The sequence below is a fragment of the Silurus aristotelis genome (assembly GCF_946808225.1).
Source record: "Silurus aristotelis genome assembly, chromosome: 29".
Lineage (NCBI taxonomy): Eukaryota > Metazoa > Chordata > Actinopteri > Siluriformes > Siluridae > Silurus > Silurus aristotelis.
In genome coordinates, this window is record NC_139602.1 from 2490460 (window position 1) to 2518245 (window position 27786).

Sequence of the window (27786 nt, forward strand, 5' to 3'; positions counted from 1 at the left end):
TTTTGTAAAATTTTCTAGCAATTTGGCTAGTTTTAAATGAGCTAGTCCAATTAGTTAGCAATTTTTTATTTTATTTTTTGTCAAATTGGCTAGCAATTCAGCTAGTTTTGTCTTTCGACATAGTTAGCAATAGAGCTAGTTTTCTCGTATCTCTTGATTTATGGAGGCTGTAAGTGGAATCCAGGAACGTTCCCATTGTTTGATGTGTTCAATGCAGTATCACAGTAAATTTTCAAAATTTTATTTAAATAATGATTCAACACCCTTTTTAAATCCATGTATATGTAAGTTTAATGTTGAAAACAGCCACGAAATCAGAATCCTGTAAGCGCCTGAGTTTCAGAAGTCTGTCACTTGCAGTAACGTGTGAGTGCCTGAAGGCCGGGAGGAAGCTCCTATGACAGATCTTCCAGTCTTTAGATTGAGAAGCCATGCTTTGTGTGTGTGTGTGTGTGTGTGCCCAAATGTAATAGTATATTTGCACATATAAACGAATGCAACATGTTGAAAGTATAGCAGCAAGTTTTACAGAATAGCTGGAGAAGAGAAAAACACAACTCTTATATCACACTTCTCACTCCGAATCATTCCATAGACCAACCTCACACTACTGCAAGAAGTTCAGCTAGCTCATTGTTTGAAATTAGCTTGTCAAATTATTGCTAGATTGTCCTACATAGATACGCTAGTGTTTGTCATAAAAAATCAATAAATTGATTCCATTCCCCATAGCTCACAATTTAGCTAGTTTCCTCATTGTTTCAAATTAGCAAGAACATTTTGGCTAGATTTCTCATTAGGTGAAAATCAAGTGATTGAAAAGGGGTTTTGTTATGTTTTTCACTGTCTCGTCCAACCGAAGTAAAAAAGAAATCAGTTTCAACTGAAGTAAAATTCCGTTTAAAATATTTCAACTTTGCTAGCAATTCAGCTAGTTTTATCATTCAGCTTATTTGAAACAATAAGAAAACTAGCTGAATTGAGCAATTTCCCATTTGACCAACAAACAAAACTTCTACAGTGCTAATGTTTTAGTATTTGAACGTTTTATTATTTATTTAATACTCCTCCGTCTTTGCACTTTGTACTTCTAAATATGATCCAAAAGAGTATTCATGATCGTAGAACCAAGTCTAGCTACGACAAATCATGTGTACGTACGCACTAGCCATGTAATCAATACATAAAAATATACATGTCTGTAAAATACCTAAAAACACATAAAAATGAACATAAAAATGAGGAATGTTGGTTACAATAGCATGGTAGTATAGGAGAAAGCAAGATTCAAACATAAATACAGATCTTGATAAACACACAAAAAAAATGGATTTTTAACAATAAATAGGTTCCGAAATAAAGTTTTATGCTGGTATGTGATCCGTACAGAAGGGAAAAGTTGATTCCATTGTAATTAAGTGTAAAAAATGAAAAAAAAAAATGATCAGAATTTTTGGGAAGTCTTAGTGTTATTATTATTTGTTATAGTGCAGAGATGCCCCGTCGTGCCATACCATTTATGAAAAATATGGGGCGGTGCCATTGCAACAGATCTTCATTAACAATTGAACCAAAAATTCGCAAAACAATTAACAAAAAAATTTGTTACAAAAGAAATTGAATTATGAGAATATAAATGAGGGTGCAGGTACAGCATGATTTGTGACACTCGACGAACAGCTACCTAAGGAAACATCGAGGCAGTGGTACACAGACATCGTTATGAAACAAAGCGGATTCAGCTTAGCGTTGAGAACATTTACTTTTATGCAACACTTACTTTCGGCTCATGTTCCTTAAACAAATTAAATTTTTGGCTCTTCGTAGGAAAAATCGACTTACTGTTTGTTTTTACATGTGAGACTGCACGCTGCACGGAGATAGTATTTTTTTTTTTGTAGTAAAGTTTTTTAATTCAGTATCTATTTTCAAAACTATCGGTTCATTAATCGATTATCGGAAAGTACGATTCAACCTAGCTATCAATAAAATCAGTAAATCAGTTGACCTTTAATAAATGATATAATGTAAGACGTATTTTTTTAATTTTAGCATTTAAAAAAAAAAATTAATTAAAAGAAAACTGAGTTGTTCTTTTTTTCGCTTATTAATAAGCTAATAATTTATATAGTATCCAATTAATAATATGAACCATCATTCTTTTCATCATCATCATCATCATAATACAGTACTTAATTTAGAGAATTTGGGTTGGGAGTTTTTGATCCGGTGTGTATCCTGAATTTCCATTTCAGGATTTCAATACATTAATTTTAATTATTTGTTCAATCTGAAAACAGGCCCCAATTTCAAATTTTTTATCTTTAAAATATAAAATATAACAGCCACATTAATATGTAGCTGATCTCATGTAGAGGTTACACAGAAAAGGCACGGAAAAAGAAAAAACCTCCAGCCCGAGCCTAGTAGTGGTTTTGCAGGCAGAAAAAACACGGCGTCAACAAGAGAGGTCAGGCGAGAATAACGAACGGACTGTTTCAAGCTGACTCTAAGGCTGTGGTAACCACTCTTTACAACCAGGGTGAGCAGGAAAGCTTTGCACAAATGTCGAGGTGGACGTGCTACAACAGCTGAAAACCTCAATCAGGTCACACCCCAGCCAGCCAGCCAGAAACAGGACTCTGAGAATGTAGAAGCTTGGACTCATTGATATAAGTGGGAAAAGAAGTAGACTAGTCTCAGGCTCCTGACTCCTGACTCCTGTATATATATATATTTTACTATTTCATTACATTAAATATCAAAACAAGTGGTCCTGTGTGGACAGTTGAGATGATGTATTTGGAGTGTTAAATATATTCATGGTACTCTTTCCTCCCTCTCTCTCTCTCTCTCTCTCTCTCTCTCTCTCTCTCTCAATATATTATATATATATATTATATATATATAGGTGGTATCAGAAAGTTTCAAAACTAGTTTTGTAACACGCCAACAGATGGCAGCACAAGGCTACACACACAGTCGCAGGGAGCACCGACCTTCAAAACACATTGTCCTGTCCATAGCTGTGCAACTAAACACGTCTGCCCCCTTTAACCGTTTCTCGCCGGAAACAACAACAACTCACTTCCATACCCACCCTACTCACCAAATTTGGCTCCTTCAAAATGAATATCTAGAAGACTTCCAGGACATATTCCAAAAGTGGCAGGAATGCTGGAAGCACTGCAAGGGGACTATTTTGAAGGTGATAGTGTGTAAACCTAAATTATTAAAGATAACTTTTTGATACCACCTCATATACCACTGTAAGCCCACTCTGCTTTTTATGTGTGTGAGTGAAAATATGAATTACAGATGCGCCATGTTGCACTACAGGTACATGCCGTTAATGAGGTAATCGGATTCTTCGGTGGTGAGTGGCAGAGCTTTCTTCCTCCGGTGACGGCGAACACGCAGCCTACAGCCCACCATCAACAAAAGCAGAGCACTGATTATTATGCCGAGGACCAGAGCCAGGATCGTACCTACACACACACACACACACACACACACACACACACACACAAACTTCATTTTACGTAATACTATCTGCATATTATTATTGCATTGTAATATTGTCTTGTAATGTGTATGAATATACACACACACACACACACACACACACACACACACCTGACTCTGGTGGTGAGTGTCCACTTAATTCTGTATGAACTTTAGTTACTGGCTGATCGTTCTGAGTCAGTGATGCAGAATTCTTAGATTTGGCTTCAAGGCTGGGTGACCTGGCAGCTACACACACACACACACATTGACAAGAAATACCATAGTGCTCTTGAGTCAGTAGGCTTTAATAGCGATCATATGCACATGCATAAGTAAGTAAATGTTTTAAATTCAATAGCAATTATGCAATTATAGCAATAATGTCATTACGATAGCAATAATGCTCTTTCAATAGGCGATATTGAATGTGAAGCACCGTAAATACATTTTAAATCATCCCACACAGAAAAAAGTTTGGGGACCCCTGATCTAGAACCTGCTCCTAAGCCGAATACAAAAATTTATTTACTGATCATGAGGAAACAATGTTAAAAAAATAAAATAAAAATGCTACACGATAGATAATTGCCGTACCTGTGTTTGTGTGTGTGGTCGGAGAAGGTGCTGCAGTGGCCTGACGATCACCTGGAGCTGCAACGCATTTACACCGTCGTCATTACTTCATTTTGCCATTATCACAATGCAGCTTCACAGATATCCGAATTGTTCTTAATTGTCCTAATACTTTTGTCTGTATAGTGTTTGAAGGTGGAAACGTACAATTCCCGGTTGCTGGGATTTTGCTCACCGGGTTTCTGGATGCACGCGTTTGCGCAGTCGGATTGCTGCAGGAAGTTGTTGTGGTTCCCTTTGCAGCCGCTGTACAGGAAGTGTTTACACTCGCCTGCTGTGGGGTCGTAATACCAGCGTGGAAAAATGCCTTTACACGGACCAACCACGGGGGCCATCAAGCAGGGATCTAAAGAGAGTGAGCGAGATGAGGATATATGATCTAATCAAATCTACTGAATTCTTCAAAGATATATATACAGTATATGTATAGAGATGGTGTGTTTTTGTCGGTGAGAGAGAGAAGGTACATGAGTCTTTAGTTGGCCTTTGCTATGTGTAGCCACTCTGAGATTCGCAGGGGATCAGGTAACAAGACATAGAGGAGCTTTGTTTTAAAAAGAATGAGAAAAAAAAAAGAAAGAAAGATGGAAATTCCTCTCTGGAACCCCGATTTGATTAAAAGCTTCTCCGCAGATTTGTGTGTGTGTTTGCTTAAACCTAACATTCGAACCATAACTAGTTGTAATGCATAGGAACGTAATTACTACAAGCTGTACATCTTGATACCTTGTTCATCTGTAGACTGTTTTTGTATTTTGGGATCGATGACGGTTCCAGTATTACGTGGTCCTGAAGGGATCATGGCTCGGCCTTCTGCTTCTCTGGCTCCTCCATTCTGAGACAGAGGGCTGGCTGGGTGAGTTACGGTCTTGCGTCCACTGTCGACTACGTACGAAGGAATACACACAAAGCAATTCATACACTGCTCATCATCTGACACGTAGTGAGAGAAGAGGAGTCCCCAAACTAAAACGGGCCGAATACTGCCTGCCTCCATATTTGTAACAGCCCTTTGAACAATGCCAGAAACAAATCCAGGATAGTTTTTCCGGCTTCTGGTCCGCTGTCATTACAAGAGCAGCCTCTAGGGGCGAATGACACCATGTGCTGTTTGTTTTTACATTTGGCATCACTCAAATGAGGACAGTTTTCCTTCTGAACCTGGTTCCTCTCAAGATTTCTTCTTCATGCCACCCCAGGAAGTTCATTCATGCGACTCTTGCCTATGGCTTGCTAAATAATGACCTGAATTAAACCGCCTGCCGAAACACTTCCAAACTTTAAGATGTGGAATGAACCAAGGAGGCCATTAGTTTAAAATCAGAGACACTCACAGTTGCGGCAGAAGTCTTCGTCAGAGCGATCGGGACAGTGCTGTTTGCCGTCGCAGGCGTAGCTGATGTCGATACAGCAACCGTCATCGCACATGAACTGGTATGGCGAACAGTGATGAGTGCACACTGCAAGAAAAACAGAGCATTAAGATACGGACTGCAAAGTACAACCAATCGACTTTTGTCCGTTTTTGTCTTGTATACCTTCTGCATGGTGTTCAGGTGCCAGCACTGTGACGGACACGTTATCCGAACTCCGGTGTCCTACGGTATCGGTGACTGTCATCTGGAAGGTATAGACGCCCTCTCTGAGCCCACTCAGCTTCAGAAGACCCGGGTGGGTAACCTGTAAACAGCATTACAACACCATTCTGCATTGCGTTTTATTTTTTACAGTGTTAAAGTATAAACATCGTGGAAAATAGACATGGCAGAACAGGGCCTTTTCTAGTCTTTTTGTTACCTTCGGCAAAATTTCTATTGAAAATGGTACAAAATTACCTAATTTCAAGTATGAAATTATTTACTGTATATAAAAAATTTATTTTAATGGGCGAGATCAGGGCAGGGGGTGCTCATTGGCGCCCCCTTCAGCTGGTTGTGCCCTAGGCGACCACCTAGTTTTTTTATGCCTAGAAATGTTCTGCTCTGCACGTTCATGAAAACAGATATAGATCATAAAAATATATATAATTATTCAAGAGGAATCGAATGACAGTATTAGATTTGTGTTAAAAAAAACACATGTTGAGACCACACCCAAGTTTAAACAAGGACTTTACTGAACAGATAAACACACAGTTCTTTCTCACACACACAGATTATCCAATCAAATTAATTTTGTGAGGGATTAGCCAACGAGGCAATCTCACTGCTGACTCATTGTGTGTATCTACATCCTAACAAACATTACATCAGCTGCTTTCTTTTCCACTGGAAGTCTCCCATTTAACTTGTCGACATTATTCTTATCCTGACTGGGTAAACACACCGCAGCACTGCGGCTTTATCAACCCAAAAGTGCCTCTTGATTGCAGGTAAATCTGGTGCCCGGGCTCAGCGTCCAATCCATTCACGTCAGTATAAAACAGCGCTGAACCACAGACTGGAATCTTATACAGTGAGAACGAATGGCGTCATTAAAGCAAGAAACCCAATGAAAAGAAAGCAGAAGCATCGATATTAACCTCATAATACAACTCCAGGGTTTCCGTGCATTTTTTCAGTGCATTACGGTTTTCCTGTGGGGCAAATTGTGTGATTTTGTGCAAATTCTTTGCTCGAGTCCAGCAGTGGCAGCACCTGGATTTCAACCCATGACCCTCCAATCACACATCTTAGCCAACATCTGATCCACTGAGCTAACACTTGCTTTGCAGACATTCCCGGGATTTGTTTAACTCTATCCTAAACCTTAAAGAGATTCCATGATATAAACGTAGAGGTGCAAGCAAAGCAAACTTTCTCTATAATTCGAGTAATCCAGTAGGTACAGCGGACTGCTGAGAGCATCTATACCTTCATGCTGATCGACGGATCTCCTTTAACGAGAGCCCATTCGTAACGTACGACACCGTGGTCGTCCATGCTGTCCCTGCCGTCCAGTATGGCCCAGTCCGTAGGCAGCTGGATCACCACGTCCATACCGGCGTCACTTCGTGGGGGTTCGTCCATCTCTGAAATGCATCGGTTAATACACCGGTTTCAAGTGTACAAATACAGAACTGGTGGTGTATACAATCCAAACGTTACACGTGAAATAAGCAACATGCCAAAGAATCCCTAAAGAATTGTTTTCATTCATATTAAGCTCGGAAAATGATCCACGTTCAGCACTTTTCTGAGACATCTATAGTTTTCAATCTAGTAACAAATTAATATTATTCCAGACAAAAGGATTCGGACACCTGACCACAAAGCTGGAGGCACACAATAGGTAGAGGACGTCTTTGGATGCGGTTGCGATAAATAGGCTTGAACAAGGAGACCCAAACCTCTACCAGCTCCATGAATATATGCTTTAAATGGATACGATTAGATCTTATCCTATAAGATCAGGTTTCCACAAATGTTTGTCCAGATAGTGTATTTGTACAATGTGATGTATTATTAATGGTAAAGCCCTGCTAACTAATGGATAGACCCTTCAAGATTGATCATATCAAGCAAACCACTTGATCATTGGATTTAGATGATGTCACAGATGTAAGGTTCAGCAATCCCAAGTGATTGACTGCAAAAAGAATGAGGACTTTGGAAAAACCTCTGGTTCATAACAGAATGTAAATGTAAACTAACTAATAATCTCACATACTGATGTGTGATGGAAATTCACACAAGCTCGTTCAATAACAGGTCTGATAAATCACCTTAGAGTGCATAAGGACAAAATCAAGGCCCACATCTTAAACGATTTACAGTTTTCTGACCAAACAAATCGTCGGTGGTAAAGATGTCAGAAAAACCCCACAACAATGAAAATCACCAAGGATTTCAATTACATTCGCCCTTCTAGATTGCCTTATCCAGACGACTTACAACTAAGCAGTTGAGGGTTAAGGGGCAGGTGGCAGCTTGTTATGGCTGGGATTTGAACTTGTGAACATCTGAGTCCAACGTCTTAAACACAGAGCTACCACCTTCCAGCAGACACACTCACCTGATTACTAATTTCCAAACCTGTTCACTAATCAACCCAAAAAACAAAAGCTGTCATGGCAACAAAGGGAACAAAATCTAAATCTGTTGCCCAAACAAGCTGCTTTCTCCTAATCAGGAGGACTCTAAAGAATTGCTAGATCTTAGGATCTTACGATTCTAAAATAAATCCTCCAAAAAACTGCCACCCAGCCTAAAATGTGGAATCTGTTATGGACCAGAGGTTTTTCCAAAGTTCTCATTCTTTTTGCAGTCAATCACTTGGGATTGCTGAACCTTACATCTGTGACATCATCTAAATCTAATGATCAAGTGGTTTGCTTGATATGATCAATCTTGAAGGGTCTATCCAAAAAAACAGGCCAGGGAGTGTGTGTGTGTGTGTGTGTGTGTGTGTGTGTGTGTGTGTGTGTTGTTGGTGTTTACTTCAAGGACCAAAATGTATCATCTACCATGACCTTCAGGAAGATAAATAATAATAATAACAACACAACACTGGTGGATCTCCATGCCAAGTACCTCGCATCGACGAGTCGCCATCTTCGTCTCCCTCATCCGGAGGAGGAAGAGGAGGAGGAGGAGGCCTCCGGTGGCGCTCCCTGTTCGCGCTGACGTTGCGCGCGACGCGCCCGAAGGTGCTGAAGCCGCGCTGGAACGAGAAGACGCAGACGTTCGCGCCGCCGTACGTGCAGTTGAACAGGTAACAGCGCAGGCCGCCGTCCGCTTGTTGCTCCGGCGTTTGGATTGGCGGCGTCTGCATTGGCGGCGGCTGCTCCTGGACGATTGCCGTGGTGCAGCGCGGCTCGGCGCAGCACGCGCGCACGCAGTCGCGGTGGCTGCGCACGCGGCCCGGCGCCGATAAGAAGGCGGCGCCGCGCTCGATGGAGGCCACGGCGCGGATGATGCGCTCCTCCGCCGCGTCGTAGTCGCGCAGGCACGCGTCGCCGGCCTCTTTATGTTTATCTTCCTCATCCGCCACCGCGCTCGGGTACGACTCGTCCTGCTGCAGCTGCTTACGGAACTCCTCCAGGAGCTCCTCCACGCCCGACAGTCTGGACTTCAGATCGGAGATCTGAGAAGCGCTCGAGGCGCCTGCGATGGCGAGAAACATCAGCAGGAAACCCAGCTGCTGACGAAGAAGCACTGATACCAACATGTTCCAATCCTTTATAATTATTAATAATTATTATTATAATCTCAGGAGCGAAAAGGTAATCATTGATGTCTTTCTGATCCAATCACACATCAGCATAATCACAGTGATGATCAAATCTGCACTTCCGTCTCGGTTCTTCTCGCAGGTGCGCCGCTTTTGTCCTCCTCTGAGATGCTGGTGATGAGAGACTCGGGAGTCGGTTCCTTGCCAAATAGAGTCGATTCCAAGCGAAATGACTCGAACGAGTCTTTGACCCTATATACATATTTGCTTTGTTGCAGTTTAAAAAAACAAACACATTTTAATTTATTTTAAGACACGATTCTGGAATCATAAATTGAGACTGAAATGTATTTTATTACAGCTTGCAGTTTATTCATTCAGTCAGAGATGGGAGATGGGAGAACACCGGAGAACCTTGAAGAAACCGACATGGACACATTAAACATGTAGACAGGAAGCTCAGGTTGAAAGATTTTCTCACACCTGACAGTCTGAGTTTCAAGTATTTGGAAAATTTGGAAACAGCTCAAGACCCGACATTATGCTCACATTTTGTTAGGACAAATTTGAAAGGACAAAATTGTCCCTTTGTTAAACTAGGAGACCTCAATCTATTCCAGCATGACAATGCCCCTGTGCACAAAGTCAGATCCACGATTTACATGGGTTGGCGTGGGCCTGATGTAGACATCTAAAAAGAGCTCTCAACCTTATTGAACACCTTTGAGATGAATTGGAATGGCACCCCAGGCCACCTCACCTCACCTCACCTCACCTCACCTACATCAGTACCTGATTTTACTAATTCCCTTGCACCAACTTCAAGAAGATATCATGTACATGAATTTGAGTGGAAGATCTTCAGTTGGCTGCTGTAAAATTCTGACCTCAACCATATTGAACATCTTTGGGATGAACTGGAACCGGGATGAAATGGACCTCTGGGGATACATCAGTATCCCAGATATTGGCTGAATAAGCAAACATCACCATAAGCACACTCCAAAATCTAGTGAAACATCTTCTCAAAAGAGTGGAGATTATTATAACTGCAAATAGGGACTAAATGTATACCTATGTGACAAGCACTTAAAAAAACTGTGGCTTAAGGCAGCTCCATAATACAAAAGCACAAAAGATGTGCTGAAATTCAGTGTGTTTTTGCTCAACATTTGAACAATAGCAGTCCAACATGCACCAACAAGCTTCCAAGACAGAGCTGGATGTATGTGTCGTCACACATTGTTCTCCTCACAATTCGACTCATGAGAATGCTCAGGACTACTGATATCGCAATACCACCCACATTTGGGTGTTGCGACCAAACTTAAATAACCCACATTTGAGTTTCACTGTATTTTCAATAATTATACCCCTCTTAATAAGCTTCTGAAGGCTGTCTGAATTCCAGATGATATTCCAATAATAATAATAATAATAATACAATTTGCACTAAATTATTTATTTTATACCTTATAAAATGTATACAGTAGACTTTGGGTATTATCCAGAGTCCACCACTAGGGGTCATCAGAGTGCCTGAAACGTGCTTTATTAGAGTAGTTCACTCAATCAGCTTTAGAGAAAAAGTGGAGAATACTGGAGAACCCTGAAGAAACCCACATGAACGTATTTGAAACTTTAGACAGTAACCCAAGCTCAGGGTGTTCCAGGATGTAAAGCTATTTACTAATGTAATCAAATGAAAACCCAGACAGTGAAATCATGAAGATCTTTACTAGTAAATACGAAGGACTAAAGCGCTGCTGCATCGCTCAATAAAGCGAGGGATAAAATCATTTTTACCTTTCCAGACTAGTTGCCATAGTAAGTAGCCTGTGAGTGGAGCACTAGTTAGACTTCCCTACATGGTCACGTCACCGCCCCCAGGCTCCGCCTCGCTGTGTGTATGTGTGTGTGTGTGTGTGTGTGCGCGCGAGAGAGAAAGAGATAACACTGGAAACAGGGCAGGGTCCAACGCAGACAGACGTCGGGAAACGATTGCACAAGTTGTTTTTCATACCGGATGCGTTCATCCGGTCACTGACGCCGCAACTATTTTCGGATTTTTTTTTAAATATTTATAATTATTATTTTTTTTTTTTAAAGAAGGGGGAAGGCATTTTCTTCATCTCTTCCCTTTTTCTCGTGAAACCCCTCCGGAGACCACAGGAGGAAGTTGCACGGAAGAACGCATGAAGTTCGGGGAAACTAACGCGTGCGCGTTCCAGCGTCGTAGAGGGTCGTGACTGTCCACGACGGCGCGCGCTCCTGAGTGATTAACAAACACCCCCCCCCCCCATTAATTTCATTTATTTAGTTATTTATAAAAAAAAAAAAAAAGAAAAGAAAAGAAAACTACAGATGCATGATTGTGCTAAGAGGAGGAGGATGTTGGAGTTCACGACTTGGAAGCACGCAGGATTCGGGGTTTAACAGAGGGCAGCGCACGCGATGATCAGCTCGGCTCGCGAGCCTTCGGGTCCTCCGGCACCGGGATGCGCGGACGGTGCACGCCGGGGAAGCGAGGCGTGTTGTCACGCGGAGGTCGCTGGCGTGCTGGTCGTGCCGGCGGCCGGCGATTTCTGGAACGAGCCCGCTGTCGTGAGCGCTCCGGACGCGGGTGCACACGTCGGTGGACGCCCGAGCGCGGCGAAGAGCCGGGCCGCGAGTGTCGCGTACGTGCTTAACTCGGAGACGGGCCCGGCCGAGAGCGCGGCCCTGCAGTGCCTGAAGGACGCGTGCGACGCGGCGGCTTGCCGCCTGGACGTGGTCCACTTTGGCAAGCTGGACTTCGGCGAGGTGGCCGTGCTCGACCAGTTCTACAACGCAGGTGGGTCTCTATAAAAGAGAACGTCTAGGAACTCCTTCCTTCATTCCTTCCATCCATTCATCCATTCATCCATAGACTGCAAATTATCTGTTCATTCAACTCTTGTAAAAATGTCAACATGCTGTCACGCTTCCTATAAATTAAACATTTACATGTACATTTTCCCGTTGAATAACTTTAAAAACACAGCTCCTAGTGACGTCATAACACTATTTCTCAGACATCTAAGTATTTCCCCCTGGCTTTAATAATAATAATAAAAACACCACCCCAAAACCTTTTAAAACTACCCAAGGTCTAGCTAGTTATGACCAACTTTAATCCTGAAAAATCATAGAACTTTTTTATGATAGAAGAGTGAAAGGTGAAAGTTTATAGGACTGTGGTGAGACCTGAGATGTTGTATGGATTAGAGACAGTGGCATTGAGTAAAAGACAGGAGGTGGAGCTGGAGGTCGCAGAGCTGAAGATGTTGAGGTTTTCGTTGGGAGTGATGACGATGGACAGGATTAGAAACGAGTTTATTAGAGGGACGGCGCATGTAGGACGTTTCGGAGACAAGGTGAAAGAGGTGTGATTGAGATGGTTTGGACATGTGCAGAGGAGGGACATGGGGTATATCAGTAGGAGAATGCTGAGAATGGAGCCACCAGGAAGGAGGGAAAGAGGAAGACCAAGGAGGAGGTTTATGGATGTGGTGAGGGAAGACGTGCAGGTAGTTGGGTTGAAAGAGGTAGATGTAGAGGACAGGGGGGTATGCAGACGATAATCCGCTGTGGCACCCCCTAATGGGAGACGCCGAAAGAAGACATGTAATTCAAATAATAAGGCAATTCAAAGCCCAAAGCTCTTTTTTGGATGGTATGAAATCTGCAGCACACAGTGATCTAAAGCATCACCTCATCACCGGGTTCTCAGGCGTGATATGATCAGGCTTGGTGTTTGGTTCTTTAACCACAGAAGCAGTTTTGCATTTCAACTGCAATGTTTCTGCTTATCAGCTCGTTATCAAGCTTTTTGTTAGTTCCTCTCAGAGGGTGAGATTTGTACTGCGATTTCAACACCTTGCATTTTCTCACATTCTCGCGGCTTTCCTTCACAACCCATGGAGATAAGGGATTTCTTTTGGATCTTGTCAGTTCGTCGTGTGGAAAAAGATCAACACCCACCATTGCTATGGGACAGTTTGTATGTAGTGCGTTCTTGAAGTACGTCGAATGTAGAACAATTGAGCGCTAGTCGTACCAGAGTCGAAAAGGGATTGCAGCTCTGAAAGTCGACCTTGCTTCATTCTGAAGATGGGTTTCCTGGATTTGAAAGCGTTGGCTCAGAAAGCCCCCATTGGTGCTCCACATGAGGCTCTTCAGACATAGAAACCATAGAAACAAAGACTCATCCATGAATCACACAGAAGTGTGTTAGGATTACAACCCAGGTTCAACCACAGCTTTTGGCTCTTTTCCAATCACAATAAACCTTTAGAAACTCAATATGGGTGTATTTACAGTGGCTGTCAAAAGTTTGGGTTTAACTGCTGCATACATTCGGAACATGTGTAAAAACAAGTCTAACTTGATTAGAGGTCTGTACCAGCAACAAATCTAGTCTTTACCTAAGTGTTACCTAATTTGTATGGCTTTATATATATACTTTAAAAATATAAAGGGCTTTCGAGCACCTCGCTTGATTCGGATCGATCTCAAAATCCGATCTAGGGCGCTCTGATCTAATCCAAAAGAAGCCGGCATGAGCTTTCATTTCAAGCAAACCAAAAGCCCTACCTGATTCCACCTGTTTAATCCGTTTATCTTGGCTTTCAGTAGACTCGGGTGTGGCTTCTGTTTCGGTTGGAATGAAAACCGACACCCACACAGACCCTTTGTGGAGACGTTTTGGACACCCCTGACCTAATCAGATCTTCTCTGAATGAATGGAAAGTGAGTCAACACAACTGAATAATCAGTAGCAAGAATTCAATAGTGTGTGTCTGTGTGTGTCTGTGTGTGTCTGTGTGTGTCTGTGTGTGTCTGTGTGTGTCTGTGTGTGTCTGTGTGCATGAAATGCCTGTATAACTGGTAGGTGAGAATATTCAGTTTATGGCAGCCCAGTTTACGGTTTAGTGCCGTTTTTATTTATTTATTTATTTTTTCTTGGGGATTGTTTTTTTTTTATTTTTTATTTTGTACTGTTTTAGGATCTATAATAGTCATATCGTTTCATTACATGATAAATTAGTTTGAAACGCTTCTTTTTTCCTTCTTGGAATTTGGCTCAGTGGTTCATTGTAGGCTTTTGTTCAATTCTTTGAGAAGAGTTTCAACAGCAGCTCAAGAATTGTTTAGGGAAAATGTATTTTCATGTAAAAAAAAAAAAAAAACACCTTGTTGGTGTTTTAATTGCAGGTTCGATGTTTAAGGGCAGCTTCTTTTGTCCAATTGAATACACTTTCGTTTGAAAACGCATATTTTTCTGTCCGGTTTGAAGACGCTGAGACAGCGTTTTTCGGTCAGCGAAGACGTAGCCTTTTGAAAACGCGGTTTCGGACGGTGAAAACGGAGGCTTTCGCCAAAATACAAACAAAAAAACCCCAAGACTCGTTTTTGTTTTGAAAACGGAGCAAAGTCTTACTTTTGCTGAGTGTCTTTTGGGAAACGATTGAGAAAGAAAGTGTGGACGCTGGATCGTTTTTAGACGTAAAAAAAACTCCTGGAATTTATCCAGATTAGCGCAGACCTAGACTTTCCGTTCTGCAGTACTGCATTGATTTTCCTTATCTAGAATCAGGTAAATAAGAGAACACCGACGATCCCTGAAGAAACCTGCATGGATGAGTGTCCCAGGATGCAATATGTAATATTAATAGCAGCATTATGGTTAAGTGTAAACCTGAAGTAATGTTATGTAAATGTAAATTGTTTTATTTGCGCTGTAGCTCTGCAGGTTTTTGGTGTTTTTATGGAAAGTTAGAAGGTTCTGCAGTACAGCATTGACTGCCCTTTTGGAGAACGATGTGTCTTTCATTTTGAGCAGTTGAATGGTTTGGTTCTTGCTCAAGGTGGTGATGGGATTTGAACTCTTAGACGTCCAACATCTAAACCACTGAGCTACTTCTACCAGTAATCATGTGAGGTTACTCTGCCTTCAGGCAAGGCTCTTAACTGTCAAGTATCTATGCTTGGAATGTACTTGATGTCACTCGTAAATCCTGTTGGATGAAAAGGCTCTTCTTAACGAATAACTAAGCGCGAATGAAAGCTACTCGCTGAATACAAACGCACTCCCTATTCTCCTTTGTTGGCTGCGAACACGTGGCGCATTCAGAAGATCTCTGTAGGATGATTGCGGCACGCTGAGGCACGTCCAAACAACAACAAAAAACAATCCTGTTTGCATCTCTTCCCATTTTCTCGTGCATGACGGCACTTTAGTTACCTCAGCGAAAAAAACAAAACAAGCCTCGAGGCTTTATTTTTTCAATTGAGCTTTCAGAATTTTTAATTCACCATCTGCTGCTGTGGAGAAACTCAATCGTAAATACTGCACTGTTTGTTTGGGTTTTAAGATCCCAAACCTGATTTCTAACTATTGGTAATCCCAGTGTTTGTTGACGAATCAAACCTGGTTTCTGTCAAGGCGTCATAATCCTTTTTTCAGGGAGTGTTTTCTTGCTGTGTAACTTCTGGCTTTGTTATGAGAGGTGTAAATGGTGCGTTCAGGGATTTTACCTTTACATTTTTCTTTTTTTGCGCCATTTGTATTGTGTTGACGTTCCACATGCACCTATCAATCAGCCGTGCAGAAAGTGATCGTTGTGCCGGTACCGTGTGTGTGTTCTGGGGGTGTGAATTTCGGTCCGTATAAATTTTTATGCCGCATTTAGGCGAATATTCTCGGAATCTAAAATGGCGTTGTAATACAGATGTTTTTTTTGGGGGGGTTTTTTGGCTTGGATTTTGAGTTCATTATGATGCCGCTTTAGTGCCACGTTAAAAATATATACATATTTAAGATTGCGAGAATAAAGTCGAAATATTGAGAAAAATCGCAGAATTGGCGAGAAACGTTTCACCGTTTTGCGTAAAATGGATGTGGAGGATTCGGTTAAATCCTACTTGATTAAAATAGTTGTCTTTTGGCACATCTGCATTGACGCTACAGAGGTTCTTCAGGAAACTTTTTTGTTCAGTCTGAAATGGTGACCAGTGGATAGATGTTTCTCAAGAGACTGTGAGGATGATAATTAAGGGAATTAAAATTTATTTATCAAAATATTAAGACTTTATTCTTGTAATCTTAGATTTTCTATTTATTTATTTACTTTTTTTATGTAAATCCCGCTCCTTTTACGTTTTAACACACGTTTTTTTACTCTCTACTTTGGTCAAGATCCCCTTTATGTGGTGAGGACACTTACTTTAGTCCTCAGCTCCGTGTGCCGTTATGTAGCTGTGTTGTATCACCAGGGTTCTGGAGAAACGCTGTCTCATTTCACTGTGTACTGCATCAGCTTCTGTATATGTGGTTGAAATGGCAATAAAAGCTGTTTGACTTCCTGTTTTGTCTTTCTGTGGGGAAAAACAAAAACCCTCAGGAGAGGCTTATTTTTTCTTTCTTTTGTGATTATACGTCAAAGTCAAACATGCACTGAGTTTTATTCACATGAATAAACTGAAAAACAGTCAGTAAACAACTGTATTCAAGGAAGTGTGCGAATTTTGGAGGGAAAAGGGGGAGGGGCTTCCGGTTGACGTTAGCTAAAGTTTGTTGGTTCGATCGGCAGATTTTTTTTTTCGCTATAAAACACGACTATTTAGGCATATTTATCTCTATTTATTCATCTCCCAGAGATAATATATCAATCTTCTGATCAAACATTTGTCTAGATATTCCACTAGATTTTGTGGAGATTTGTGCTCAGGAGGCCTGAGATGGCAGTTCTAATTCATCCCAAAGGGGTTCAGTAGAGCTGAAATTTATAGCAGGCCGCTCAAGATTTTCCACTACAACCCATGTACCCCGTATCTTCATGGTGCTGGTTTTGTGTACAGGGGCATTGTCATGCTCTAAAAGGTTTAGGTTCCTCAAGTGAAGGGGAAAATGTCCTGACTTTTGTGGTAGCAATTTGTGAAAAACCCTCATGTGGCTGGAAAAGCTAGGTGTCCCCATATTGTGTGTATCATTTGATAATAAATATACTATAACTTTACCTCGGACACAATTTCAAAGCGTGCATATGCGTTTTTAGCAAACACGTTAGTTTTTTTTCAATCTGACTCTAATCTGGGCCGATGATGTCATTTAAGATGAGGTTTTACGAGGTTGTTGTGGTCACAGTAAAGAACGCGGTGATCTTTCGCAATGATGCTGGACTTTAGGGCACACGAGACAATGTGTATTTGGGTATTCGGATCACATCTCGCTCCACACACACACACACACACGCACGCACACAGTGCTGGGTTTGTTTATGCCACTATGCCTTCTGATGTCTTTGTTCTGCTTCTACCTGCAGAGTCTCACATAAACCCGTATTTGCACTGTTCTGAATCCGTCACAGATGCGGACATGGATTTTAGAATTGAATTAAATGTTTTGCGTCACATAAACACCCATTCATAGTAAAACAAGTAGCGAAAAAAGATTGTAAACCACTGGCCTGTGACATAAAATAGAAAATAAAGATCTGAAGGATTAAACAAAATGAAAGAATGAAAATAGAATTGACAATATAATAGAATATAAATGCAGGAGGACATTTTATTATATTAATAGAAATGTGTGTGTGCCAGTTTTTTCATTGCTTGTATGTCACTGATTTAAAGATGGAAAATTATGTATTTCTTTGTTTATTTTATTTAATAATTTCTTTTAATTTCCATTGTGTGGTATTTATCAGCTTCAAAAAAGAAAGTTACTAGTCGCTTGATTCGATTTCGTCAAATTGTATGGCTTTTCCGTCGCACTTCTGACGATTCTGAGTCTTGCTGGATTCGTTGCATGTGTTTTGTGCGTGTATAATAACGTGATCCCTATGAGATCTAAATGAGGTTAAAAACATTGGCAACACGGCTGAGCCGTTTCCCAGGCATGAAACGGAAAACCTGGGGCTGATGATGTCATCAGGAGAAGTGCAGAAAGCAGAGGTGTATCCTAGAAGCTTAGTATAGTATATCACCTTTAGCTGAATGTGTGCTGTGTGTAGTAGAGCCAGCCATGGGTGCAACTCTTTGAGACAGAGGTGAGGAGATGAGACGAGAGGGTGAAAGTGAAATGAAAATGCTGGTAAACGCAGTCGTAGTGAATAGCAGCAGGCCTGGCGAGAGTCTGGAGCTCAGCCGAGCGCCTGAACAAACGCTCAGCGGGAGATTTCAAGCGTTTCGTTTATCCTGGCTCGCGATCGAGAAAACCAGGTCAAGAGGATCTGCCGTGCAAACTGTAGAGCTGCGAGAGGAAAGAGAGCGCACTGCCCGGCCATTTAAACGAGCAAAATCGATTACGATGGGCGAGCCGGCCCGTTGTAATAAAAATCCGAGCAATTTTTATGTGCAGTCGGTGCAGTTATGAGGGATTCTGATTGTCTTCAGGGTGCAATTATCAGCAGGTATACGTAGGAAAGACGGCAGATGCGAACTATATTAATTTTATTGAAAGGTGTGGTTTCCGGCTCCGTTGTCGCAAGATCCTGCGGTCAGGGGGCTCTTGAGCAAAAAAAACGATGTTTGCAGCTTCAGAAACAAGCACACAGGAGTCGGATAAATTGAAGCGAACAGGGCGAACGTTAAGTTTGCGGGATTCGCAGTTTACTTGAGGTGACTGCTTCGATTTCCTGATCAGTAGCAGCTCTGTGCACGCTCGTGCTTCGGTTTCGGTCCTGTGCAGAAGCGGCAGCGCGGAGGAAGGAAGGTCGAGACAGCCGCTTCCTGGAGTCATAAGAAAGGAAACGAAGGCGACGGCGCTCGATGCCAGCGGCTTAAAAAAAACCCCCAAAAAACTCACAGACTGGTGTAGAAATTAGATTTAGTCCTAAAATCAATCTAGGACTTCAGGAAAAGTTGAGATCCTCCTGAATCTATTGCTCGATTTGAACCTCAGCTCAAGCTCTTGACCTGGTTCTTAACAACCAGGAGGAACCGTGCCATCTTGAGGCACCTTGGGACGTTTACAGACGTCCAGCGCTGTCAGAAACTGATCCTTTACTATCGCCATTCAGGCGTAAGCTGCTTTCGAAACGATAAGACGTCAAGGCCGAATCGCAAGCATACAAAAGAACATCACTATCACTAACTCCTGTTCCCGAACCAAAGCTGGCTGTTTATCAGCTCTGTACATTGAGTCTATAATTGAAAGCAGCAAGGCACCAGATAAGCTTTTCAGCATTGCGAAGATTATCTATGCGTCTCGGCTTCTCTTTCTTCTACGGAGCTTTTAAAGCTTCACATCCGACTTCCCACTCCTTCCAGCATGAGTGCTGGAACCATCTAACTCCATTATTCTGCTATTATTCACTCCTTTTTGCCTGAATGCAGGGAATTTTTCAAAACGACTTTTCAACCAAGCAAATGAGGGTCAAGGGCCTTGCTCAAGGCCCAGCAGTGGCAGCTTGGTATTTGGGATGCTGAGATTAAAGTTAATCGCCTTCCAATCCAAAAGTCCAATGTCTTAAACGCTGAGCTACCACGTTCCCTACGCTTTTCAATCTGTGCTTCACTTCTATTTTATTGCACTTTATTTGGCTTTTCTCTCAAAGTATAAATCATTCAGTGATCATAAGATTATCGTTTTTCAGAGACGCCTGCGTGTTCCTTTTGTTTAAGATGCAACAAACCAGGTCATTTAACTGTATTCGTTTCCATCAAATTGTCGCCTCGGGCAACAACAGCAGGTTAAAAACATTGTATTATAATACAAGTTTCAGTATATTCTGGGAGAACTCGTTATACACCGATCAGGCATAAGATTCCGACCAGTGATGATCTCTTCATCATTGCACCTGTTAGTGAGTGGGATATATTTATTAGGCAGCAAGTGAACACTTTGTCCTCAAAGTTGACGTGTTCGAAAGCAGGAAAAATGGGCGAGCGTAAGGATTTGACCAAATCGTGATGCTCAACTCCATGCGTTTTTGTTTGGGCTGTGGCTCATTGAGACCGACTTCCCTTCTTTCAACAAGACGAGGAGTTGAAACGTACGTCCAAACGCTGTGTTATTTAGTGAGCGATCATCTGGAGTGTTTTCTATCATGGAACGGCTTGTCCAGGCACCGCACCTAAATCCAATTGATCTGCTCTGGGATGAACTGGATCACAAGGTCAGAAAGAAAACAACTTTTGGCAGGATTTACAACAGGCATGTCAAAGCATTTAAGCTGAAAACGAACTGTCTGGATGCCAAGAATGTGTAAAACTGATATTCATGCTTAGGGAGGATAAATGTTATTAATAAAAAAAAAAAATGTATATACAAACATCATCTCATGTGACAATTGATCCTCTCAGTCCAAAAGTATTAGAAGTATTAGACTTGTCTGTCCCTAACTCTTTTCAAGAGGTATGCAACAACGCAGGAGTTTAAAAAAAGATGCTGTGGTTTGTTCATGTGACCAGGCAGAGTTAGCTATTGAATGCTGTGTTGTAAATGGTGTCCTTGTCAGATTGAGTGGCTGTGTTAAAAAAAAAAAAAAAAAAAAAAAAAACATTTGGCTCGTCGCATCGTTCAAAACCCATACACGAGAGCAAGGGATCAGCTGAGCCGTATTTCGAATATCATTAAAGCCCGTTTCCATTCCCAGTAAATGGAGAACGAGGCAGACAGAACATTTAGTTCTGGGTTATTTCGAATATAAAACGGTTCTCAGGGAGCAATCGCGCACACACGCACGCGCCGCATTCATTTCCAACCTATAAATACCACCTTCTCGGCTTTCGAAGGCCGACTATTGTTCGCCAGGCATCTCTTCTTTCTTCTCGAGTTCGTATTTAGAAATTGGACTTCAGAGAGAAATTCCTTCGATTGTTTTTGCTTTCGGTGCACGAGTCAGGAGTCTGCATTTAGTAACAGAGTTAATTCTATTTAGCTTGTCAGGCAGGTTGAATAAGCTTTTGCTACCGGTATGACGGTATATCCTCCACATGGAGGATTTGGATTTTTATTTTGCAGGGAACAAAAATGTAATATTGGGACATCTGACTTTTCATGCCGTATGTGCTTCATCCCCAAAGTGCCGCGACACAGTATGGGGCACTCAATTGTATTGGACTTCTTTAGATGCGTTAACATCTTCAAAAAGACCATAAAGATCTGATTCGCAGGTGGAAGATCTCCTGCTATAGAGCTTTAACCCTATTGAACACCTTTGGGTTGAATTGGAACGGCACCACAGGCCTCCTCACCTCACCTACAGCAGTATTCGAGTATACTAATGACAAATTTGGCGGCCATATTTGTTTCTTAATAGTTGTAGAATTGGACAGGTTTAAACTTGAAATGTGTATGTTTAGTCAAACACGGGCTTTATCGTGAATCCATTTTCCAATTGTGTTTCCACTGAAGAGCCCCCAGGGTATGATGTTATAGGAAACCAGTCAATGAAGTTGCCACCCTTTGTGGTAAAATTGTGTATTTTCAAAAGTACTGAAGTGTTTTTTTTTTTTCCCCCTCGGACAACACGATATAGTTTGGTCACTTTATAGAGCGGGTGCAGAGATTCCTTTCCAAATTACCAATGCAAAGACTCGAAAGCGAATCACTGTTCTCTGGTAGTCTTGTGGTATAAACCTGACAATCCTGACTGATATTATATAAAAGCTATCCTTAATTCCCTCAGCAGCTTCTCTTATTATTGGCGTTCTGCGATTGGTCTTTGTCATGAAATTCGTTATGATCAATGCTAGTGATGTACTACATTCGACCCAAGCTCAGTGCATCGTTTGTTTGTTGATTGGATTCACCAAGGTAGCGAATACTCTGCCCTTATTATCTACCTTTTAAATGTAAAAAAAAAAGCCCAGGATCAGGACTTGCTGTCCCTCTGCAAGTATTCCCCCCCCCCCCCCCCCTTACACACCTCTGTGCTAAACTTCCACAGAGTTGTTAAGTCAGCGGCAGCGTTAGATATATCTAGCCGTTATACATATCTCGCCAGTCACGCCATCGGCATAATATTTGTAATGACACGAATCATTTTCAAGAACGACATCACGACGCCTCAGGCACAAACACTGCGTGTCTCATCCGGTACGCTCAACGCGCTTTGGTGGAACACGTTGTTCTAAATATACAATGAAGGAACCATTCACCGTGAAAAACGCAATCAAAAGCCGTATCTATTGCGCTTAGCGATTCTGCTGCTAATTTGTCAGCTCTTTTTTTGCTACCTCAAATAATGCAATAATAAAAAAAAAAAAGGGAAAAATGTGAATTGGAGTTTAATTTGAGAATTAACCCGAATTAATTTACCACAGAAATAAATCAGGTGACAGACGTTTGACTCAAAGTACCAGGATGTTACTGATAACAAGAATGGTGATATTAGCATGTAAGATTTGGAAGATGTCTAAAGCTGGGCATAATAGATGAAGACAGCTTTAACTACACATGAGATGAGGGCAAATGTTCCACCAATAATGAATCAATTGACCGTCAAGTCGAGTCTGAGCTCAAATTTGGGACTCTGAAAAGTTCAGGCCATTCCACATTTAGTCTCCATTTTCTGTTATAACCGCATGTTCCACTTGATTTTGTGGAGAACTCATCCAGCCACAGCCACACAGATGTCAGGAACTGATGTTGGTAAAGTGAGGAGGCCTAGGGGACTCTTTTAATTCATCCCATAGGTGTTAAATAGGGTTTGATCTCTATAGCAGGCCATTCAAGATCTTTCACTGGAACAGGTTTGGGTCTCGTAGTGGAAGTGCCTGGAAAATTTCATGATGTCGCAATGAAAGACATCCTGCACAATTGTGTGCCTCCAAATTTGTCCTGAAAGTCAGGAATGCATCATGGAGTAGCGAGAAGGGGGTGGAGGTAGGGTCCGGGTGAGATTTGTGGCTATAAACTGCCCCACCTTCCTCCTTTATCACCCCTCAGGTATTTTCTTGTAGCATTTCAGCCCATGGAAGATCTGTGTAGGCGATTATGAGCGTATTTTGGCACGTGGTAATGGTGTGGTAATAGAGGCTTTCACCGAAATTGACACAAATGGGATATACGGTGGTTTGAACAAGTATTCGGCCCCTGCTTAAACTTTTCTCACGTTTTTGGTAGTTTTCCCAATTAGAATGGAAATTAATTGTAATTTTGATTATAGTCATGGGTTGAAACAAAAGTTTTGGAGACCTGTGGAGAGAGAAAAAAACTATTTGCAAAAGTATCTACAAATAATAAGTACATGCATTTGTATTTGGTCAAGCAAATTCCTTTCCAACCCATGTAGGGCAAATGTTCACAGAGCTGGCTTTGTGCAAAGGATCAAGTCTCTTAGTTCAAGAGAATTGTGTAGCCTTAATTGTAGCTTGGCATTCATTTGCTGCGTTGGTAATTGAGACAGTAAAAAGCCCTAACAAGCAAAGCGTGTGTTATGTGTGTGTTCATTATGTGTGTGTGTGTGTGTGTGTGTTTTATGAAACAAAACAGCAGAGTGGTTTCTCTGTCACTCGGTCAAGAGGTAGTGGTAAATGTCTGAGGTACAATGTTTGAGAGCAAAAAACAAAACAAAAAAAAGCGGTAACACCCGAGCTGCTCGCTCGGATTGTGATTTGCGTTTAATGTGGTAGATAAAATGCAGACGATTAAAGGAAACATCAGGAGCAAGCATCTTTTTTTTTTTTTTTCTTTTCTAATTTGGCAGTGATTGCCAGTTAATGTGCATCTCATTTGCCTATTACACCTAACAAATTCAATTTATTTAGACTAGTTTACTGATTATTCACACGGAGAGATAAATGTTAGCATGAATCTGAAGAAAAGAGTTACAAGGATTGTTTTGCTTCCTTGCACTGAGTCTGAAGCTAGTTAGAGGAGCTAACATGGCCTAGCAAGAATTCAAGTATTAACTCGCATTATTAATAATGGAATGACTGCTAGTTGGATGAGCTAGCATAGCCTAGCAAGTGTTCATGTATTAAATAGCATTTTATTTAATGGAATAAAAGCTAGTTAGATGAGCTAGCATGGCCTAGCAATTGTTCATGTATTAACTAGGATTATTAGTCATGGAATGAAAGCAAGTTAGATGAGCTAGCATGACCGAGCAAGAGTACATGTATCAACTAGCTTAACTGATAATGCAATGAAAGCTAGTTAGATGAGCTAACATGGCCTAGCAAGAGTTTATATCCTATTTGCTAAGCTAGCTAGTCATGCTTTTTAGTTTCTAGCAAAACCTTTCTTGCATCAGCACACACCCATGACATTAGCTTGTCTTAGTCATATTTTTGCTCATACACACGCGAACATGGAGGTTAAGTATTTAAAGGATTAATGAGTAATTGGCAACGTGTGTGTGGGTGGGGGTGGGGGGGGGGTCGATAGCATTTGAATCGTTTCCTCTTGGTAATGAACAAGAAGTTCTTACACACACACACCAGATTAAATGGCTTCCTGTCAATATTTACATGCCGCCAGTGACAACTTTTGTTAGGGACAGGCCCTATGCAAATTACACACACACACACACACACACACACACAGTGCTCGTTCATATCCCCAATCTGATCGCATATGAGACATCTGTCTCCCAGAAGAGGACTGGTTTCGTCCGGGTCCTTTCAGTGTCTCCCAGCATCATTTTCCCTCTCCAACATCTTTCTTACCTCTCTGCTTTCTCTTTCTCAATAAGCGTGTCAGCCCCTAGCCAGATTTATGCAAAGATCACATTTAGCAGTGGTTCTTGAGTTTTTCTGCCATTCTCCACTTTAGAGGGGGTTGAATTTTTTAACTTACCAACAGTAAATCTTTATTTTTCCCCAATGGTTCCACTTTTTCCATCTGTCTTTGAGTGTAAAAATCTTGCCGTTCATGCCTATGTCATGTATTTTTTTTTCCCCACTAGGGGGGCACGCCCAACACTTTGAGAACCACCGCGTTATAGTCATAACTCTAAAACCTCTGTCTCGCAGATATCGCCGTGGTGGAAATGACCGATGCTTTCCGGCAGCCGTCTCTCTTCTATCACCTGGGAGTGAGGGAGAGTTTCAGCATGGCCAACAACATCATCCTGTACAGCGACTCCAATTCTGACTCACTGCAGAACCTCCAGGTAAGGGGACCTCCAGATTCCATGAAATGATCCCGTTACATCATGCAGGCCGTACGTCCAGGCCTAAACTGCTTTAATTGTTGATGGAAGTGTTTTGTTTTTTTTGTGATCTACTGTATCTTTTCAGCAAGCAAATACACCCCTCACATTTTAGCATCCATTTTATAAATGGACAATAAATAGAAATTAAACTTGAATATATTTTACAGTAGGGTCGATCAAAGAAGTTGCGTCCTCATGTTGTGTGTCAGTGCAGAAGCTGCTTTAAAAAACGGACAAATGAGTGCTGCAGCATTTCTTTAGAGGTTGCAGAATCAGAGGGTTCGCTCTTCAATGCAATTGCAACAAGTCGGTTTGCAGGCCGTCATCCCAGAAGGAAGCCTCTTCTGAAAAAGATAAACTTGTTTGGCTCAGATGGTGTCCAATCTGGACCAAATAAAATAATTGCTGAAATGTGAGGGGTGCACTTACTTTTGTGAAATACTGTATTCGTTTGTAGGGGTGTTTCATTATATACTGTGTACGTGTGCACGTGCGCACAGTAGCGGTCACGTCCTATAAAATGCTTGAGGGCTCTAAGTGTTGCTTTGGTGCCTTCACACCCTGGAATGAGACTCTCCACTTTTGTCACACCACTGATTGTGTTACACAGAAACCGAGAAGCTCGAGCAGGTCTTTCCTGCAGCCTGATTTAAAGGAGAAGGAGATCGTGAGAAGCTCATGGGGGCGTTCGAGTGCGTGAGGAGGTCAGCCGAGTAGGCCAGGAGTTGAAATGTTTTGAAGTTGCAGAGTAGCAGCTTCTGGATCTAGACTGAGAAGATCTCATCTATTGCAAGTTAAAATTATGCTAATGGATGGTGTATTTTTTCCTCTGTCAATTAGTGCAACGTTATGCAGTCATGGAAGCGCGTGGGCCGAAAGGTTGTGGGTTTCCTCCAAATGTGTTACTTTACCTCTCAACTGATGTTGCATCTTCATGATTATGAAGATTCAAGGGAATCATGTCTCACCCTTTACCTTCGCTGTTTTGTAATCGAAAAAGAATCCAGATGGGTTGGAATGATAAATGTTAGCGTGAATCTAAAGAAAAGATAATAGAAAATTATTTTGCTCCCTCACTCTTAAACAGACGCTAGTTAGATGAATTAGCATTAGCCTAGCAAATTTTCCTGTGTTAACTAGCATTATTAGTCATGGAATAAAAGCTAGTTAGGTGAGTTAGCATGACCTAGCAAGAGTACATGTATCAACTAGCTTTGTTAATAATGGCAATAAAGCAAATTAGATGAGCTAGCATAGCCTAGCAAGAGTTTATTCATGGAATAAAAGCTAGTTGGAAGAGTTTGCCAAATACAACTCCATTTTTGTTTCTAAACACATTCCAAAATGTCCCGCTGCTTATAAAAGGATGGGTTTGTTTTTACTGGCAGTGGACAAGCAACACTTGTTTCATGCTCTGACTGGTCCATTTTTCTGCCACAGTGGCAGCCATTTTGGATAGCTATAATAATGTACACTATATGGACAATTATATTGGGACGCCTGACTTTTCCAGCCATACGTGGTTCTTCTACCAACTGTTATCACAAAGCTGTATACACAATTGCATAGGATAAATTTTTCCCTACACAACTTCCCTGCACTATGATGATCTGCTTTATGTGGCTTGGAGTGGAAGACCTCCTGCTATAATGACCAAACCCTATTAAAGACCTTTGGGATGAAATGGAACGATACCCCAGACCTCCTCACCTCCATCAGTACCTGACTTTCCTCACACTCTTGTTGTTGAATGAGCACAAATCTCCACAAAATCTGATAGAACATCATCTCAGAAGAGGGGAGCTCATTTTAACAGCAAATGGGGACTGATTGTGGAATGCTATGGTTAAGTATCTATAAACTTTTTTTTATTTAGTGTAGGTCTGCTAAAGTCTTGGTTTTGTGTTATCTAATGTACATTTTATGTGGCACCTTCGTCACTAAGAAACGTAAAATCTTGTAGCATCATCTTTAGAGTATTATAAGAGCAAATGTGGACGAAATGTGGAATCAAGAAGTGCATATCAATCTTTTGGGAAGGTGTCCACAAACGTTTGTCCATATAGTGTATCATCATAGAGATTTGGGTTCATCCATTAGCTACAATCTGATTGTAACGAGACCCCTAGCATGTTTGGCTAAAGAACTACAGCGTGAATTAGGTTTCCCTTTCTTTTTTTTTTTTTTTATGAAATACTGGCTCTGTACTAGTCTGCGATAGAATGTATTGGAGGGGGCTCATTAGTTGGGAATGCTAATGACCCCTCACTGCGTACAGGAGCGAAGAGGATTAACGGGGACTCGCCTGAAGTAAAGAATGTAGAGCGGAAAGCGTAAAGTTTTCTCGCTGAGGGGCTCAGAAAAT

The 27786-nt window shown here is 41.5% G+C and overlaps 2 protein-coding genes across 4 annotated transcripts in view; one reads left to right on the plus strand and one right to left on the minus strand.

Moving 5' to 3' along the window:
• Positions 1–3250: 3250 nt before the first annotated feature.
• Positions 3251–11119, minus strand: lrp11 (low density lipoprotein receptor-related protein 11). 2 transcript variants are annotated; one of them, XM_083535093.1, is made up of 9 exons: positions 8652–11119; positions 6993–7150; positions 5679–5820; positions 5475–5600; positions 4867–5025; positions 4316–4486; positions 4102–4158; positions 3637–3753; positions 3253–3488 (listed from the first exon to the last, which is right to left on the minus strand). In XM_083535093.1, exons 1-9 carry the CDS (start codon positions 9286–9288, stop codon positions 3334–3336), a joined length of 1722 nt encoding a protein of 573 aa, XP_083391219.1. In that variant the 5' UTR covers positions 9289–11119; the 3' UTR covers positions 3253–3333. The 2 variants fall into 2 exon arrangements, with proteins under 2 accessions (XP_083391220.1, XP_083391219.1); XM_083535094.1 differs by lacking the exon at positions 3637–3753 and having other exon boundaries at positions 3251–3488.
• Positions 11120–11745: 626 nt separating this feature from the next.
• The window catches only part of map3k5 (mitogen-activated protein kinase kinase kinase 5), a gene marked incomplete at its 5' end in the record, with an annotated part of 48973 nt that continues 32932 nt past the window's right edge, over positions 11746–27786 (plus strand). The window contains 2 exons of one of the 2 annotated variants that reach the window (XM_083534953.1): positions 11746–12124; positions 25240–25379. In XM_083534953.1, the coding sequence (XP_083391079.1) occupies positions 11746–12124; positions 25240–25379 (519 nt within the window). Of the gene's footprint in view, positions 12125–14039; positions 14062–25239; positions 25380–27786 lie in introns of those variants that run through there. The other variant, XM_083534954.1, reaches the window with a different exon arrangement.

Bases quoted from the DNA above. Each gene is read 5' to 3' on its own strand.
- lrp11 (XM_083535093.1), bottom strand. From the start codon at position 9,288: ATGTTGGTATCAGTGCTTCTTCGTCAGCAGCTGGGTTTCCTGCTGATG. The intron at 7,151-8,651 runs GTACTTGGCATG...GATGCATTTCAG, and splicing joins TGGCGACTCGTCGATGCGAG to AGATGGACGAACCCCCACGA. The intron at 4,159-4,315 runs GTGAGCAAAATC...AATGCGTTGCAG, and splicing joins CGCGTGCATCCAGAAACCCG to CTCCAGGTGATCGTCAGGCC.